At 40.0% G+C, this 14,055-nt stretch overlaps 1 protein-coding gene across 11 annotated transcripts in view; it reads left to right on the forward strand.

The window, feature by feature from the left end:
• The window catches only part of MAGI2 (membrane associated guanylate kinase, WW and PDZ domain containing 2), a 773,865-nt gene that overhangs the window by 699,865 nt on the left and 59,945 nt on the right, over positions 1–14,055 (forward strand). For 6 of the 11 annotated variants that reach the window (XM_072858606.1, XM_072858618.1, XM_072858610.1 and 3 more), the window contains 4 exons: positions 781–875; positions 6,613–6,805; positions 7,803–7,889; positions 9,914–10,162. In XM_072858606.1, the coding sequence (XP_072714707.1) occupies positions 781–875; positions 6,613–6,805; positions 7,803–7,889; positions 9,914–10,162 (624 nt within the window). The remainder of the gene's footprint in view (positions 1–780; positions 876–6,612; positions 6,806–7,802; positions 7,890–9,913; positions 10,163–14,055) is intronic. The other 5 variants (XM_072858626.1, XM_072858631.1, XM_072858632.1 and 2 more) reach the window with 3 other exon arrangements.

Here is a 14,055-nt window from a genome sequence, read left to right on the forward strand (position 1 = left end):
TATAAGAAACTGTTTTTAAAAAACACTGCATTCCTGAACTGGTATATTCCAGGGCAGAATATATGTTTACAGGCAAGTTACGTAGGCATATGGAAGCACAATCTTAATGATCCATAAAGCTGTTGAGATTTTAATTGAGTAGCATTAAGGTGTTCAAGTTAATGGTGTTAGCTTTCAATTTAAACCCTAAGACTCAGAGGCTTATCATGATAGCTTTCTTCAAAACTCTTTATTGAGGGTATTACCTGAAAGTGGAGTACTAAAAAGCCACATTACATAAAAAGACATACTGCTTTACATCTGTATGTGGAACTAAAACGGCCTGTAATGATTATTCATCTTTTGTAAGTTGGACTGATAATTTTTCTATGTATCTCTATCTCCCATTTCAGTTTATTCACTTTAGGTTTTAATGAACTGCAAGGAAAACGCAAATTAAACACCAGAGGTGGATGAACAGCAGTATATTATGCAGCCAGTTGTAGGAAGAAGGCACCTTTATAATCTCTATTTTGGACAGACTTTTCCAGTGTTGTTCTCCTGTGATTGTGTTCTAGCTTGGTTTAGTGTATTCTACTGAACATAACCATCCTCCAAGAAATACCTACATTTTCAAGTCTCCTGCTTGTCTGTGTACAACACATTGTGTCCCATTTGTTTCCACCAGCTCTAACCAGGATGCCATTAGTCATGTGCAATGAACACAAGGTGGGAGGGAAGGTGGTGCAAATTCTCAAGACAAAACCAAAATGCTTTGCTCAGTGGGATTTCCCTTTAAACCAGGTCCCGATTACAAGGAGCTGGATGTTCACCTTCGGAGAATGGAGTCTGGGTTTGGCTTCAGGATCCTGGGAGGAGATGAGCCTGGACAGCCTGTGAGTTATTTCTTCCTGACTTTCCTCTAAAATCTTTGTAAAGGTCAGAAAAATATTACTACATAGCTGAACCCAAATGAACACCATGTTAGGGCTATAAGTAAAATGGCTTTTTTATTCATGCATAGAAAAAGACAGGACTCTCAGGCTGTCCGCATCTAAAAGATGTCACAGTAAATTAAGTTAGAATCAGAAGGAATTAAGTTAGAAACAGTGCATCAGTCAGCCCTTTACTGCAGAGTGTGACCTGGCATCTTTTAATCTTGACTTCCCAAAACCAAGTTTAAGCAGAAGATTTTAAAAATCAGATTACGTAATACTATGTGTAACTATGTTCAATGTAGGCAGACTATATATACACATAAGGTTAAAAGATACTGTTGACAATGCAGTTTATTTCCAGAAACACAGAAGGCCTCACCAGGGAACAGTAGTCCGTGTTCCAGGTTAGATGACAACATCATGTGATGCATCAGACACAAAAATGGTAGCTTTATACCATTAGGAGGGAGACATCCCCGTAACCAAATAACAGGTAACAAAACCAACATAGACTCATTGCAGGTGAAATACAATATATAACAAAACATATACACAATTTTTGAAAGAAATGTGTACACATTTTGTCAAGTTAGTGATATATATAAATAGCATAATTTTGAGAGAGCAGGCATAATTAGTACTCCTTCAGAATAACTTTGATGATGTAACTATGGTTTGTCAACGAGGACTAATCCCAAGTCGATAATGATAACATTTTATTATCACAACCTTATGCATACCTGTGTTACCACATTTCTGAGATAATGTATAACTAGTTGATAGATTTATATATTCCATATTCAAATTCAATTAGAATAATATAGTTGTCATTCAAACATTAACATTAACCAACACATGGCTCTGAGAAACAAAGAAGCTCCTCTATTTTAAAATTGTCAACATCTGTCAAAGTGCTGATAAATATTAATAGTTTACAGATGCCTCTGTAAAAAGAAACAAATGCACTGTATTCTAAAAAAGGTGCTTCAAGTGCTGATTGAAATGCAGAGAACCTATTTTAGAATAAGTGTTTTGGAATGGATTTTCAAAGCTAAATAAGGTGTAGCTGTACAAAAGGACTCCAAAACAACTCTGTTTCATCATCTTCACTTGCAGTGTGCCTGAAGGCCCTCTGGCATCTAACTTTCTTCCATGGAGCATGTCCCAGCGCACGTAAAATGAGGCCACTGAGCCATCAGCTGCACATTCTCCAATTAAGCATTTTTCCTGTCCTTTCTGGATGGCCCAGCCAGTATGGGTTCTCAAAGCTCATGCACGGCATGAAGCCAGAAAGGAAATCTGTTAGGAGCTAGAGGAAATGTCCCATTTTATCATTTTATCCTGCAAAGAATTGGCACTAGTGGAAGGTTTGGAAATCTCCCTCTACATGCTTCGGACAGTAGTGTCTAGTGGCATTTCCCACCTCCCAGGAAAGTGTCCCTGGCTACAAGGCTGCTCAGTATTCTGGGAAAGTCTGTCTTGGTGCCTCCTTTAGTGCTTTTTTCATTACAAATGGATAATTAAGTAGTCGCAGACTGAGTCCCTGACTGGCTCTGCGGTTTTCAGGTTTACGACATTCTCATGGGGAAAAATGCAGCTCAAATGCCTCATCTAAAAGATGATTGTTTATGTAAAATTGAATTATTTCAACCTAAAGGACTGAGGGAAAACTGGCTTAGAATATCTAATATTCTGATGGTTAAGAATACATGCCGGAGTTGTGGGAGACCTGAATTTATGTCTCTGTTCAACAGTCCAGTAGAGTGGGAATTTGGAAACGAGTCTTTTGCCTCCCAGCTACATGAATTATGCACTGAACTGTTACAGAGGAAGCAGCTCTTTCTAGTTTCTTTTCAGCAAAGGACTGACCTGGCTTTCCTGTCCAAAGTCAAAGAGTCATAGCTGGATACCAAATGCAGAGATAAGCACCTTGCTACTTTTGGAGAGCGGGACCAAAAATGGTCCTGCTGAGCAATTGCTCTCAGCCTGCACTTAGCCTCAAGGTTGCTATCTCTATTTCAGGGCTTGCAAATACAAAAGCATTTTCCCCCCAGACTTATCAATCTAACAGGCTTTATGTTTCCCCACAAACCATGTCTCAAAGTCCTCAGGAATGAATAAGATCCTAGCTTGAGGCTGAGGATCCTACGAGGCAAAAAGGCACCTCCTCAGAGCCAGGTGTTGCAGTGCTGAACTTCTCAATTCTTACGCCCTCTCTGTTGCCCATCTACTTGCTTTCACTGCTCAAATTCATCACTAATAAAGATGGCAGGTGTACTCCACTTTTTTTAGTTTCCATCTATTTTGTATTCAAAATACAAGACTTCTTAACTCTGTTTTCTCTCCTCCACTGCTTCCCTGCTCCCCCATGGACAGCCCACCTGCAGGCTCCCATTCCTTTCACCTCCAGAAAAAGAGAGGCAGTTTCTGCCTGTCCTCCAAACCCCTGCATTTCCTATGAAACAAGAACTGAGATGCTTTGAAATGTTTGTTTCAGCTCTCCTGCTGTGCAGTCAGGTAACACAGAACAAAAGGAAGCTTTCATTGCCTTTTGTCTTTGTGGTTTGATTTCTAAAAAGGAATATGGATTCTTCAGCATAAGGCAATAAGTTTTTGAAAGCAGCAGAATCCACGTAAAGTTTTTTTAGAAGGATAATACTGACACTATAGAGGGACTGTAGCTTAGTTTCCTTCTAGTTATATCAGCTACCTGGCACCTTAGAAGGAGAAAGTGCTGCTGGACTATTCCACTTCCCATATTTGTAAGCATAAAGGTGCTTTCCAAAGGAAAGGCTTAAATTTATTCAGAAACTTCAGCTATCAAGACCGTGGGTTGTGCCAGTTCCAATCACCTCTCAAATCTCATGAGATGATACCACCACAGGTATTTATCACATCTCCCAGTAACTCAAGGAGTTGGAGATAATCTGACTCTATTACAGTGAATTATAATATCACTGAAAGACTGAAAATATACATAAATTGGAACTTTACTGAAATTGCAAATTGCTGTCCCAAAGCAGAGAAGTATTTTAGATACAATTGTGCAGCTCAAACTCAAAATCACAGGAACATATACATAATTACACTAGGAGTTCTAGGAGTTTCAGCTTTTCAACACAGATTGACTGGGATTCTTCTCAAAAATGCCTGCAAGATGTATGTCTATATTCCTTTTATGATCAGTGTCAAGAAACAGACATTTTTAAGACATAACAGATGTCCATAGAGCAAAACGTTAGGATAATGCAGACCACGCCTTAGGAACTCCTATTTTTAGCAGTGATTAGACAGAGTTCAGATTATGAACTTGGATTTAGACATCATAGGCACTTAAAATTAGGTGAGATGAATCACACCTTTTATGTGTATTACTTAAATTTTACTATGTGCCTGTGAAGCTACTGTGTTATATTCAGAGAAACTGAAACACAAAGTCAAATAATTATCAAGAATTGCAAAGAAACTCAGTATCAACACAGATTAACATGTATGAGTTAATAGACCCAGGCTTCAAATTCAGATTATGCTCTGTCACAATCTTCCTAATCCCAGCATTTCTCATGTTTAATCTCTAGCAATAGGTGAAACTTTCCCTTTTCTCTACAACACACTCTTTATTGCCTACATGTCATCATCCTTTTCCTCACACAATCAAATCAATCTCATGCTAGTATGAAACTGCATTACAGAGGTAATATAATCCTGATAAATATTTTTCCAATTTGTGCTTTGCTTGTAGAATTTATAACTATTATGGAAACTACTCAGCCATGAAATGAGAGCAGATACTGGATAAGAAACAAGTTCAGACACAGAAAATGAAAAAGAAGGAAAATTAAGTTATTCTTGCTATTAAATATACCCAATAACAGATATGGTGGCCATCATCTTGACAAACACACCTACCTGAAGTGTTTAAAGTAAGACTCCGCTGCTTAGGTTAGGAGTCAGTCACACCACTGAGATGAGTAACACAATCACATTCTACTCTGGACATGTGAAATATAAGCAATAATGACTTAATTAGTCAAAACTAGAAAGAGTTTTTGTACTTTGCTGTAGATACTGATGACCTACCATGCTGTGAGCTGCATTTATGTTTCTCCAAAGGTTAAAGATGCACAAATTGTTCAACACTTTGGTAGCCAATTATAAAGAAAATGCAAATGCTCAGTAAAACCGAAGGAGGAAGGCAGTCCCTACAATCTTCCAAGCTACAGAGGGTTATCACCCGTCTCTTCCCAAGATAACTAGGAAAAAATTCTTACTTATATGAGATGCCCAAATATAAAGGTTGTGAGAATACTTTGTGGAGATCTAGCTAAACGTAGCTTTGGACAGCTTTTTTCCTGTCCAGTAAAGGAGCATAAATACATATTTCATAGTTGGATTTTGCACAAAGTGTTTTCCAAAGCTTTGAGGTATGTTCTTTCAGTATTTGAAGAACAGAATGGAGAACCTGAAAGAGTCTTTCTGGCAACTCAGCCTGGCACTGCTTAACAGGATCCCAGGAACACCAGGAAGCAGGAAAACATCACATCATATTCTCTCTTTGCTAAGTTTTGAAAGCAAAAGTGAGCCAAAGGGAGGCTAGAAACTGAGGAAAATTCTCCAGGCTCCGCATGGGGTTTCATTTAAACACTCTGCTGGGATACTTGCAACTCTGCAGCTAAGACCACAAAAAAACACAAGACCACCTGCGTGACTACCACATCCAGCCTTTGCAGTTCATCATGAAAAGCAATACTTGATAGCTTTTATCTTTTATTTTTTAAAGTGGATTGTCACACGGCATGTCATATCCATCATTCTGTGCTCACTCTCACACTGAACAAGAGAAAGGAAAATTTGGAACACGCTTTGTGAATGCTTTAATATTCTTTCAAAGAAAGCAGGTTTTGTTTGAATCAATCTCAACTGTTCTACCAGTTATTCCACAGGGAAAATATATATGTCTTCTTCTAATAAATTATGTGAATTTATGTGCATAGAAAGTGGAGAAAGGCATTAAAAGGTTTTGAACAGATTTTTTACTAGTTTATATGTCCCATACAAATTACATTTCAATGTTGATTTGGGAAAACAACATCTGCCCACAATAAGCTGACATTTTTCCTCTTTTTCCATTTTGTTAATCAACCACTACCTGAGCAATTATTCATTAGGAGTAACAACATTTGATATAGCACTTCTTTTCCCCAAAGCAAACTCTGTGTGGTGGGGTCACTTCCACTACCGACCTCAAGTGTATTACTCCAGGTGCTTAAATCACAAAGCAGTGAGGAACCTTTGATAGGAAATATGCAGACTAACTAATTTTAAGTCAAAAGGACCCTTACATGGAATTAATCTGTTTAGATCTTCTGCATAATGTAGTCTATATAAACTCAACACTCCTTATAGACAGATTGTCTTGGTTTGAAGATATCAGGTAGATCATCCCTAGATCAGGATTCTCAGGTGTATCACTCCTACGCAGATAGGAAACATCTTACCTTCTTACCAAAGGCAAGGAAGCAACTTCAATCATACTGCAGAGGAGGAGCACAGCTTTCCGACACACACAGATCTCTTCACCTGCACTGAATCACTAGCTGAATTTCAAAAGAAAGGGAAAATCAGTGCAACATTCATGGCACTAAATTGGAGGTTCAGTGTATATATGACGGGATTTTGTTTCTTTGCTGCCTAGATTCTCATCGGAGCAGTAATTGCCATGGGCTCAGCAGACCGAGATGGTCGTCTCCATCCTGGTGATGAGCTGGTGTATGTAGATGGGATTCCAGTGGCTGGCAAAACTCACCGATATGTGATTGATCTTATGCATAACGCTGCCCGAAACGGGCAAGTGAATCTTACTGTGAGGAGAAAGGTGCTACCCACGGGTGAGTGAAGGCTGGGAAAGGTGAAAGGAAAAACAGATCTCAGTGCTGGCAGCACAAACATGTGCTGTTTTAAAACATAGAGAAAATTAAAATCAAAGTGAATGTTTGTGTAATTTTGAAGAAAAAATAGTAGTAAATATGTGTCCCTTGTTTCTGTGACAAAAACACTACAGCTGAGTGTTGTTTCCTTCAGAAGTGGAAACAATATTGGCAACCCCGGTGTGGTGATCATGAGCGCTCTGGATTTGTTCCATGCTGTCTTGGTCTGTGCTGTCTCCTCTTGTCCACTTTTGGGACAAAACGTTCACCTAAGTTAAAGCTGTTAAAGCTGACTGTGTCAATAAGCAACCAGAGAAAGGCTCAAAGACTGTTAACTGTTTAGGGCAAGAACTCATTTCACTCCTGTATGTGTTAAAAGCCCATTTCTGGTCTCACTGATGTCATCTAGAATTTTCCCCCCGACTGCAACGCAAGCTGGCTGAAAACCTTCCGTATGGCACAAGCGGCTCCTAGGAATAGGGCCGGACCTTCTCTTCAAGCAGGCACATTCAGAAAATAAACCTAAAACAATATGAAGAATTCGAAGTAAATTAAACCTTTAGACTAGCTCGGCGTCAATTATTGCAAAACACTGGAACCTGCAAAAATGTGTGGCAGCATCTATTAAAGCTTTAATGGGAGAATTTGCTGCCATTCCATTGCAAGCTTTGCTTACTCGAGGAAAGAAGTTTATTTAAGAACTTTTAAAACCTTTGTGGTGAGTACACTTCACTGAGGCACCAGAAATGAGCAAAACCACGTTCTCAGCCTGTCCTGTCTTCCGCTTCCCCATGCCCTAGATCCGCTGTCGTTGCCTGCGCCGTTCCCCTTCACTCCCCTGCCAAAAAGCCGCCCTCCCACTCACCTTCGTCTTCGCAGTCCCCCTCCCACTGCGGCACCGCAGCTCCCTGCCAGCCGCGCTCTCGCGGGACTGACTTTCTTCTGTTACTGACTCCAGAGTCCTCCAGCCAGAAAGGTCCCCCTGCACCCGGCGCGACGCCCCCTCACAGCTCCCCCAGCGCTAGGAAAATGGCCAATAACCAAGGTAATCCGCCGAGCACTTGCGATTAGCACCTTTCCCGGGTCAGCCAGCTGTACAGACTGCAGGCAAAATTAGCAAGAGGGTTAGCACAGAGCGGATGCCAGCCTTTGCTGCTGCTTGTTAAATATTAAATAAAAGGGTCTATTAGACACTCTGGTCTCCTGGCACAGAAAGTGAAGCAAGCTGGTAAAACACCTGGAGTTATTCTTGGGCCTTGGGAGTGCCACACCGGGGAGTATAGTGTGTAACTCATTAATGTTTAAACATTTCAGGAGCTGAACAGGATTTTAATTTGGTGTGTTACAACATAAGCTTTGTGGAAAAATTTTAAAATGACTGATGCTGGGCATGACTGAAAAATGCTACACTAACACATCAGGCCAATTAATTTCATGTGAATTTCTCACTAGTGTGAACGTATACCACAGAGGGATCTGGGGCTTTCCTTACCTGCCTGATAGCTGATGTACGTATCTCAGTCCTCACCTGGAATCATCATTTTGCACAGATACTTACCCAGATCAGGAACAGAAAATCACCATTCACAAGTTCTGGAAAACAATTTGATTAGGAAAATGCGGTATTCAGAACAGCGCAGATTAAAATGCCATTTTTTCCCAGGCAGAATCAAAATGTAATTTTTCTGATGAATATCTATTGCACAGCTGACAATCAAATAGCCATTTAAACTTTTCCTCCTTTATCTTTCTTTTCCTATACTTAATGGCATTCAGTTGCATTCTTTCATGGCCAAGCCAGCTCTTGGTCATTCTGCAGGGTAAGATAATTTCCTTTCTGTTGCAGCCATACTGACATAAACAATATTCAGCTTTCTGAAACATGACAGCCAGAAAATGAGATCTCTCTTGTCACTGACTATGGCATTTAGTTGCAGATTTGGTTCAATAACTCTTGGAGATTTTCAATTCTAAAGCAGGAGTATAATAATTGTTTGTTTTTCTTCCTCTTTATTCTCTCTAATCACTTTATTTCATAGTTGCAGAAGGACTGCTAAAGGACACACCTGACTGAGAAAACAACAGCTTGTCCTTGGATGATGTTTATTTTATTAACATATACACACTGAAGGTCTAATTTGCAAGCTCTCTTCCTAGGATGTATGTGTGTATGCGTAAGCTCTTCACATGTTCAGTAGAATGACTCTGCCACTCTCATTGCTCCGAACAGAAAACATATTACTTACATTCATCTGAAAGTTCTGTATTAAAACTGTCAATAAATGCTGATTTGTGTAAACAACTTAGATTGCGAGGAATATAAATCTTTTTTCCCATCTGGAAGTGTAACTTTACTGTTTTCAATTGCCAAACTGCTTGTGCTAAAAAAGTGTGTAATCCCACAAGATTTAACTTGTTCCCTGTTCTTGTTACTATAAAGCAATACTGAAGTGTGGATGGACTCCATTTTCACTTCTGCCCTTTCAAACTCGCCACACAAAAGCATCTTCAAAACCTTTAAATGACCACTGCTTCTGTCATGACGCCCACAGAAAAACTATTTGTGATTATTTTTCATTGTGTAACTGCTCTGTTCCATGAACATCTTTTGAGCATGCTAATCAACTTGTAAGAAGAACATTATGCAGCTAATCCTAATTACTCTATGTTAGCTGCCTGCTTAAATTCTTTTAATCCAAATACAAATAATTTTATATTGGATTAGACAGTCACATTTTCCTCTTGATGACAGATCAACCAGCAGACAAGGGAATAGTGCTTGCTAATGTTTTTGCAATCCAAATAGCCACTGTTTCTTACTTTCCTTTCCTCTCTTCCAGTTAGCTTAGCAGTGAGTGTTCATGCTTGTTTTATCTGATTGCCCTTGAACGTTTTGCATAATTGTGTAGATTCCTGTCTCTCTGCATCTATTACAGCTCCTAGTTTAATACTTGCGGTAGTCTGGGCTATAGACAGTCAACTGTATTCATGTTGCATTAACAAATGTAGTGTAAGCCACAAAGCCACTGAGCAAGTCAGACTGTAATACTGGTGTGATTTATGTTGTAGGAGAACCGTGCCCAGAGAATGGCAGAAGCCCAGGCTCCGTGTCTACGCACCACAGTTCTCCAAGAAGTGACTACGCTACTTATGCTAACAGTAATCACGCTGTCTCTAGTAGCAATGCTACACCCCCTGAGGGCTTCACTTCTCACAGCCTGCAAACCAGTGACGTCGTGATCCACCGCAAGGAGAATGAAGGCTTCGGCTTTGTTATCATCAGTTCCCTGAACAGGCCCGAGTCTGGGGCCACAATAAGTAAGTAAAACACATTTTTTCAGCTTATATTTTTCCAAGTTCACCCCTAATAAAAAAAATAAATTAATTAAAACCTGACACCTGCTAATTAATCATTGTACAGATTAAAGCCTAAGGGACTCTCAAGGTTGTTCCCAGGGCACCATTTTTCTGCTGTGTCTTGGACAAAACCAAAGGTTATTCTGGCCCCCAAGGTTCTGCGCTTCACACACTCATTTGGTTAGAGTACGACAGAATTCACCCACAAAGTAGATTTTCTCTGTTCCTGTGTCCTCTGCAAAGAGACACTCTGCAAGTAACTACCAGGGTCATGTGAATAAATTACTCCTCCACACGCAATTGAATTATACTTTTTTTTTTTAAATCAAGATAAAGTTCAGGAACTTGAAATAAAAGTTGAGATCACAGCAAACCCCATGACAGCAGCTGTCCAGTTAGAGCACTGCAGAAGCAACTGGAAAATGGGAAAACTGGTTAGACAGAGGTCCAGGGAGGTTGATTTTCTAATTAGCTGGACTATACATAGTATAAAGGTTATGACTGAGTACAGGGAGATGGTGAATATAGTGACAGGATCTGCCCTTAATGATTATAGTTTGCTTGCTGTCCAGAAAACTAATGTTTGCTGGGGCTCAACTTTATTGCTTTAATATAGGTATCTAGTGCCATTTGAGATGTCCTAGGTACCTCTAGGGAGAGGTCAGGCAGTTGTGACATAGGATCTACAGGAGACTCAGACCTTTTGGTAGTGGAGGCTGCAGGCACAGGGGTGCCCTTGGGTGTTTCAAATGGCATTTGACTAACTGTGAGCTGAGCCCCTTGGAAGGAGGAAGCATAAAAGTCTTTATGTTGAGAGACATCCGCATCTCCCACCAAATCCATCTGAAACTGTGAATGCTAACCACTGCTGAAAAACCAAGACAAGTGAGAACATTTGTCATTTTGCAAGTTGCAGCTTAATGCAGTCCTTTTCCTGCATTCAAAATGTGTTTTGAAGGAACTGTTCTTTTGCCCAAAACTGCTTCCTGAGGAAATAAAATAACAATTTCAACTTTTAGGGCCAAACTTCACTCTTCTATATTCATAACAAAAAAGCAACTAAGAGAGTACTGGGAAAGCCATATATCACAATAGCAAATGGTCTCAGGAAACTTCTTTGCAGTATTTCATGATCATGCAGTTATTAAAAGAGTTGCTTTTCGTATTACCTCAGCTGAATTTTAAAATTCCATGATTGCCAGAATTAATACTGTAACAAAACCATGGATAATTAGCCTCTTGGGACTCTGAGTTTTTACTTTATTGAATATAATAGCCAATTGGAAGTTCTTTGCAGAAGATCAGGCAGGAAAAAAATAATCCATAGAGGACACTGAGATACATACATATTAATCAGTTAAGTCAGTCATGAATTTTTCAAGAAAATTATTTCACAGATAGGGTTTGTGGTTGGGGGAGACGGAGAGGGAAAAAGGAGAGGAAGAGAAAGAGAAAATGCCCAAGCAACCAAAAGTGCTGTGACTGGAGTATTCTGCTGAGGACAACAGACCCAGGTTCGAGATCCTGCTTTGCCTCCTATCCTCCAACATGTTCTTGAGGTACTTTTCTTGCTCCCCAAGCAACTACATAGGAACCCACTGCTGAACCTCAGCTGAACACCTCCAATAGTAAATGAAAATTACAGTCTGCTATGGAAGTGACAAGCAAATTTATTCAAATAACTGCATTGAATTTCAGTGATCCCAAAGAGCACCCAAATCCTAAGTTTAGAAGAACAGCAATGAACCAAAAAATGGCATTTGCTGTAGACAGTGACAGAACAGAGAAGAAATTACCCTTTCTATGTGAATTCTGTTTCAAAAACGTAGTAGAAAAAATAAGCTGAAAATTACATACTCTGTCATCAGTAATGAAAACAGGCTAAAAATCATTGGTTATTTGTAGTTTAAGGGAGGTTCATTTTCTTTACTTAATATTTATTTGGGTGATGTAATTTGGGCTATATTAACAGGAGCATAGCCAGTGGATTGAGGGGAAATTATTATCACCCTTTACTCAGCACTCATTAGGTTCCGTCCAGAATACAGCATCCAAGTTTTGGGCCCTTTGGTAGAAGACAGAACAGAAAAACTTCAGCAGCAGCCACTGAGACCTCCTGAGGTCCCTTCCAGCTTGAAATCACCTGAAATCCTTTGATTAAAATGCACAGTCAGGGGTAGAAAGCATATTAACAGTAGGAAAGTATCAACTGGACATAGGAGGTGTAATATCCAAAATACAGCTTACATCAGTATCGAAATATGGATCTGCATTGGTACCATGTCAAGCACCTTGGTAGTCACTCACTTCTCATAGCAGTAGTATGTTAATTTGGTGAAAGGTTGTACTATATTTCCAGTGTTTCTGGTTTCGGAGCCAGTGTGCCTGTTGCCAGTTCATGCATCCCCACATGGTACAGAATGATGCTGTGCAGACATGCCCAAAACATACACAGTTAAATGTTAATGTAGTAAGCGCAAGGCAACTCTGAAAGAAACAAAATGGGCAAAATAGGTCAGAAAAAGGAATATCTTGTAGTGCCAGACACTACTAGGAACAGCATAACCTAAGAAGTCGTCTCACTGGGAGCATCCTCAGGGCAAAGTGAAGAAGGGTTCCTTTGATTTAAGAATGTTTATTTTGATAACTCTATTCCCCTCTCTACTTTCATGTAAAAGGAAGACTTGAGGACTTGGAAGTGTAAGTATCATCATCGCTTTTACTCGAGAAGGCAATTAATTGTTCACTTAAAGTATTTTCCTCTTTCTTGAAATCACACTTCTACACCATGTTTTACAATCCAACAAATTACAACAGCTCTTGCTCAGTACAGGAGCATGAACCTTGTGTCACTAGGCGCTTGTGCTTCAAGCACTGTTAAAATTGAGGTAGTCATTCAAACAGAGTTGCTACTAGCCTCAGAGCTGCAGGTTCACGGGTTTGCTGCTTTGCAGTTGGCCCAAAGCTCAAGCTGTTACACAAAACCTCACCCTCTGGGTGTCTGCCAGGGGGGTTAAAACTAGCTCTGGCTGTGAAGCTGTGGGACCATCCCATGAAGTCAGAGTAGCAGTGCTCCAGCTGAGTCTCATACCCCTTTCCCACCCTCTCTGATGAGGTGTGCGCTGTGCTGCTCCCACATAGCCTATTAGGAGTGCTTCACCCTCCCTCCGACCTGGAAAAGAGCCACGAAAGGCTCAGGGACTCCCAGAATTGAGGGTGTCATTCTTCTTCCAAGAGGCTTAAGGTCTTGGTCACCTTTTCTCTCGACATAGTTTGCAAGGGGTTCATTGTTAATGTTGATTTACAGACCTGCCTTTGCCTTGCAGAAATTTTCAAAATACTAAGTGCATTTTTTTTACCCTTGGTACAGGCACAGAGTGAGGGCAGACTACAGCCATAATTAGAGAATAGAGTATTTTTTCACATTTTGTGATAGGCAGCACTGTAGTAGCTGTAATTTTGATAAATTACTATTAAGTATTTTGGAGCCAGCCTTTACATCTGGATGTAATTTTGACTTACTGGTACTTGCTTAAACATCCAATTCTTGTGGCATATTTTTTTTCCTGTGTTCTATAATGGTAGAAATTTTGTCTGCCCTTTGTCGAAGCATTGCTTGGGATGTTCTCTAATCCAGCACAGGGGATTATCTTGCACCAAACTACAGTTCTGATGTGGAGCAGATCAGGAGTGGAAAACGAGTGACGAGGATTGAATGAAGAGATTTCACAGGGCAAAGCAGGGGTGTAGACAAGGTCAGCCATGCTTCAAAATTATATCAGTAAAAGAAGATAAAGTGGATAAATAAAGAACTGTGTTTGAGTGGTACATCCAGGAGCAAGTCATTTTGGCTA

Source organism: Ciconia boyciana, chromosome 1 (assembly GCF_034638445.1).
Source record: "Ciconia boyciana chromosome 1, ASM3463844v1, whole genome shotgun sequence".
Taxonomy (NCBI): Eukaryota; Metazoa; Chordata; class Aves; order Ciconiiformes; family Ciconiidae; genus Ciconia; species Ciconia boyciana.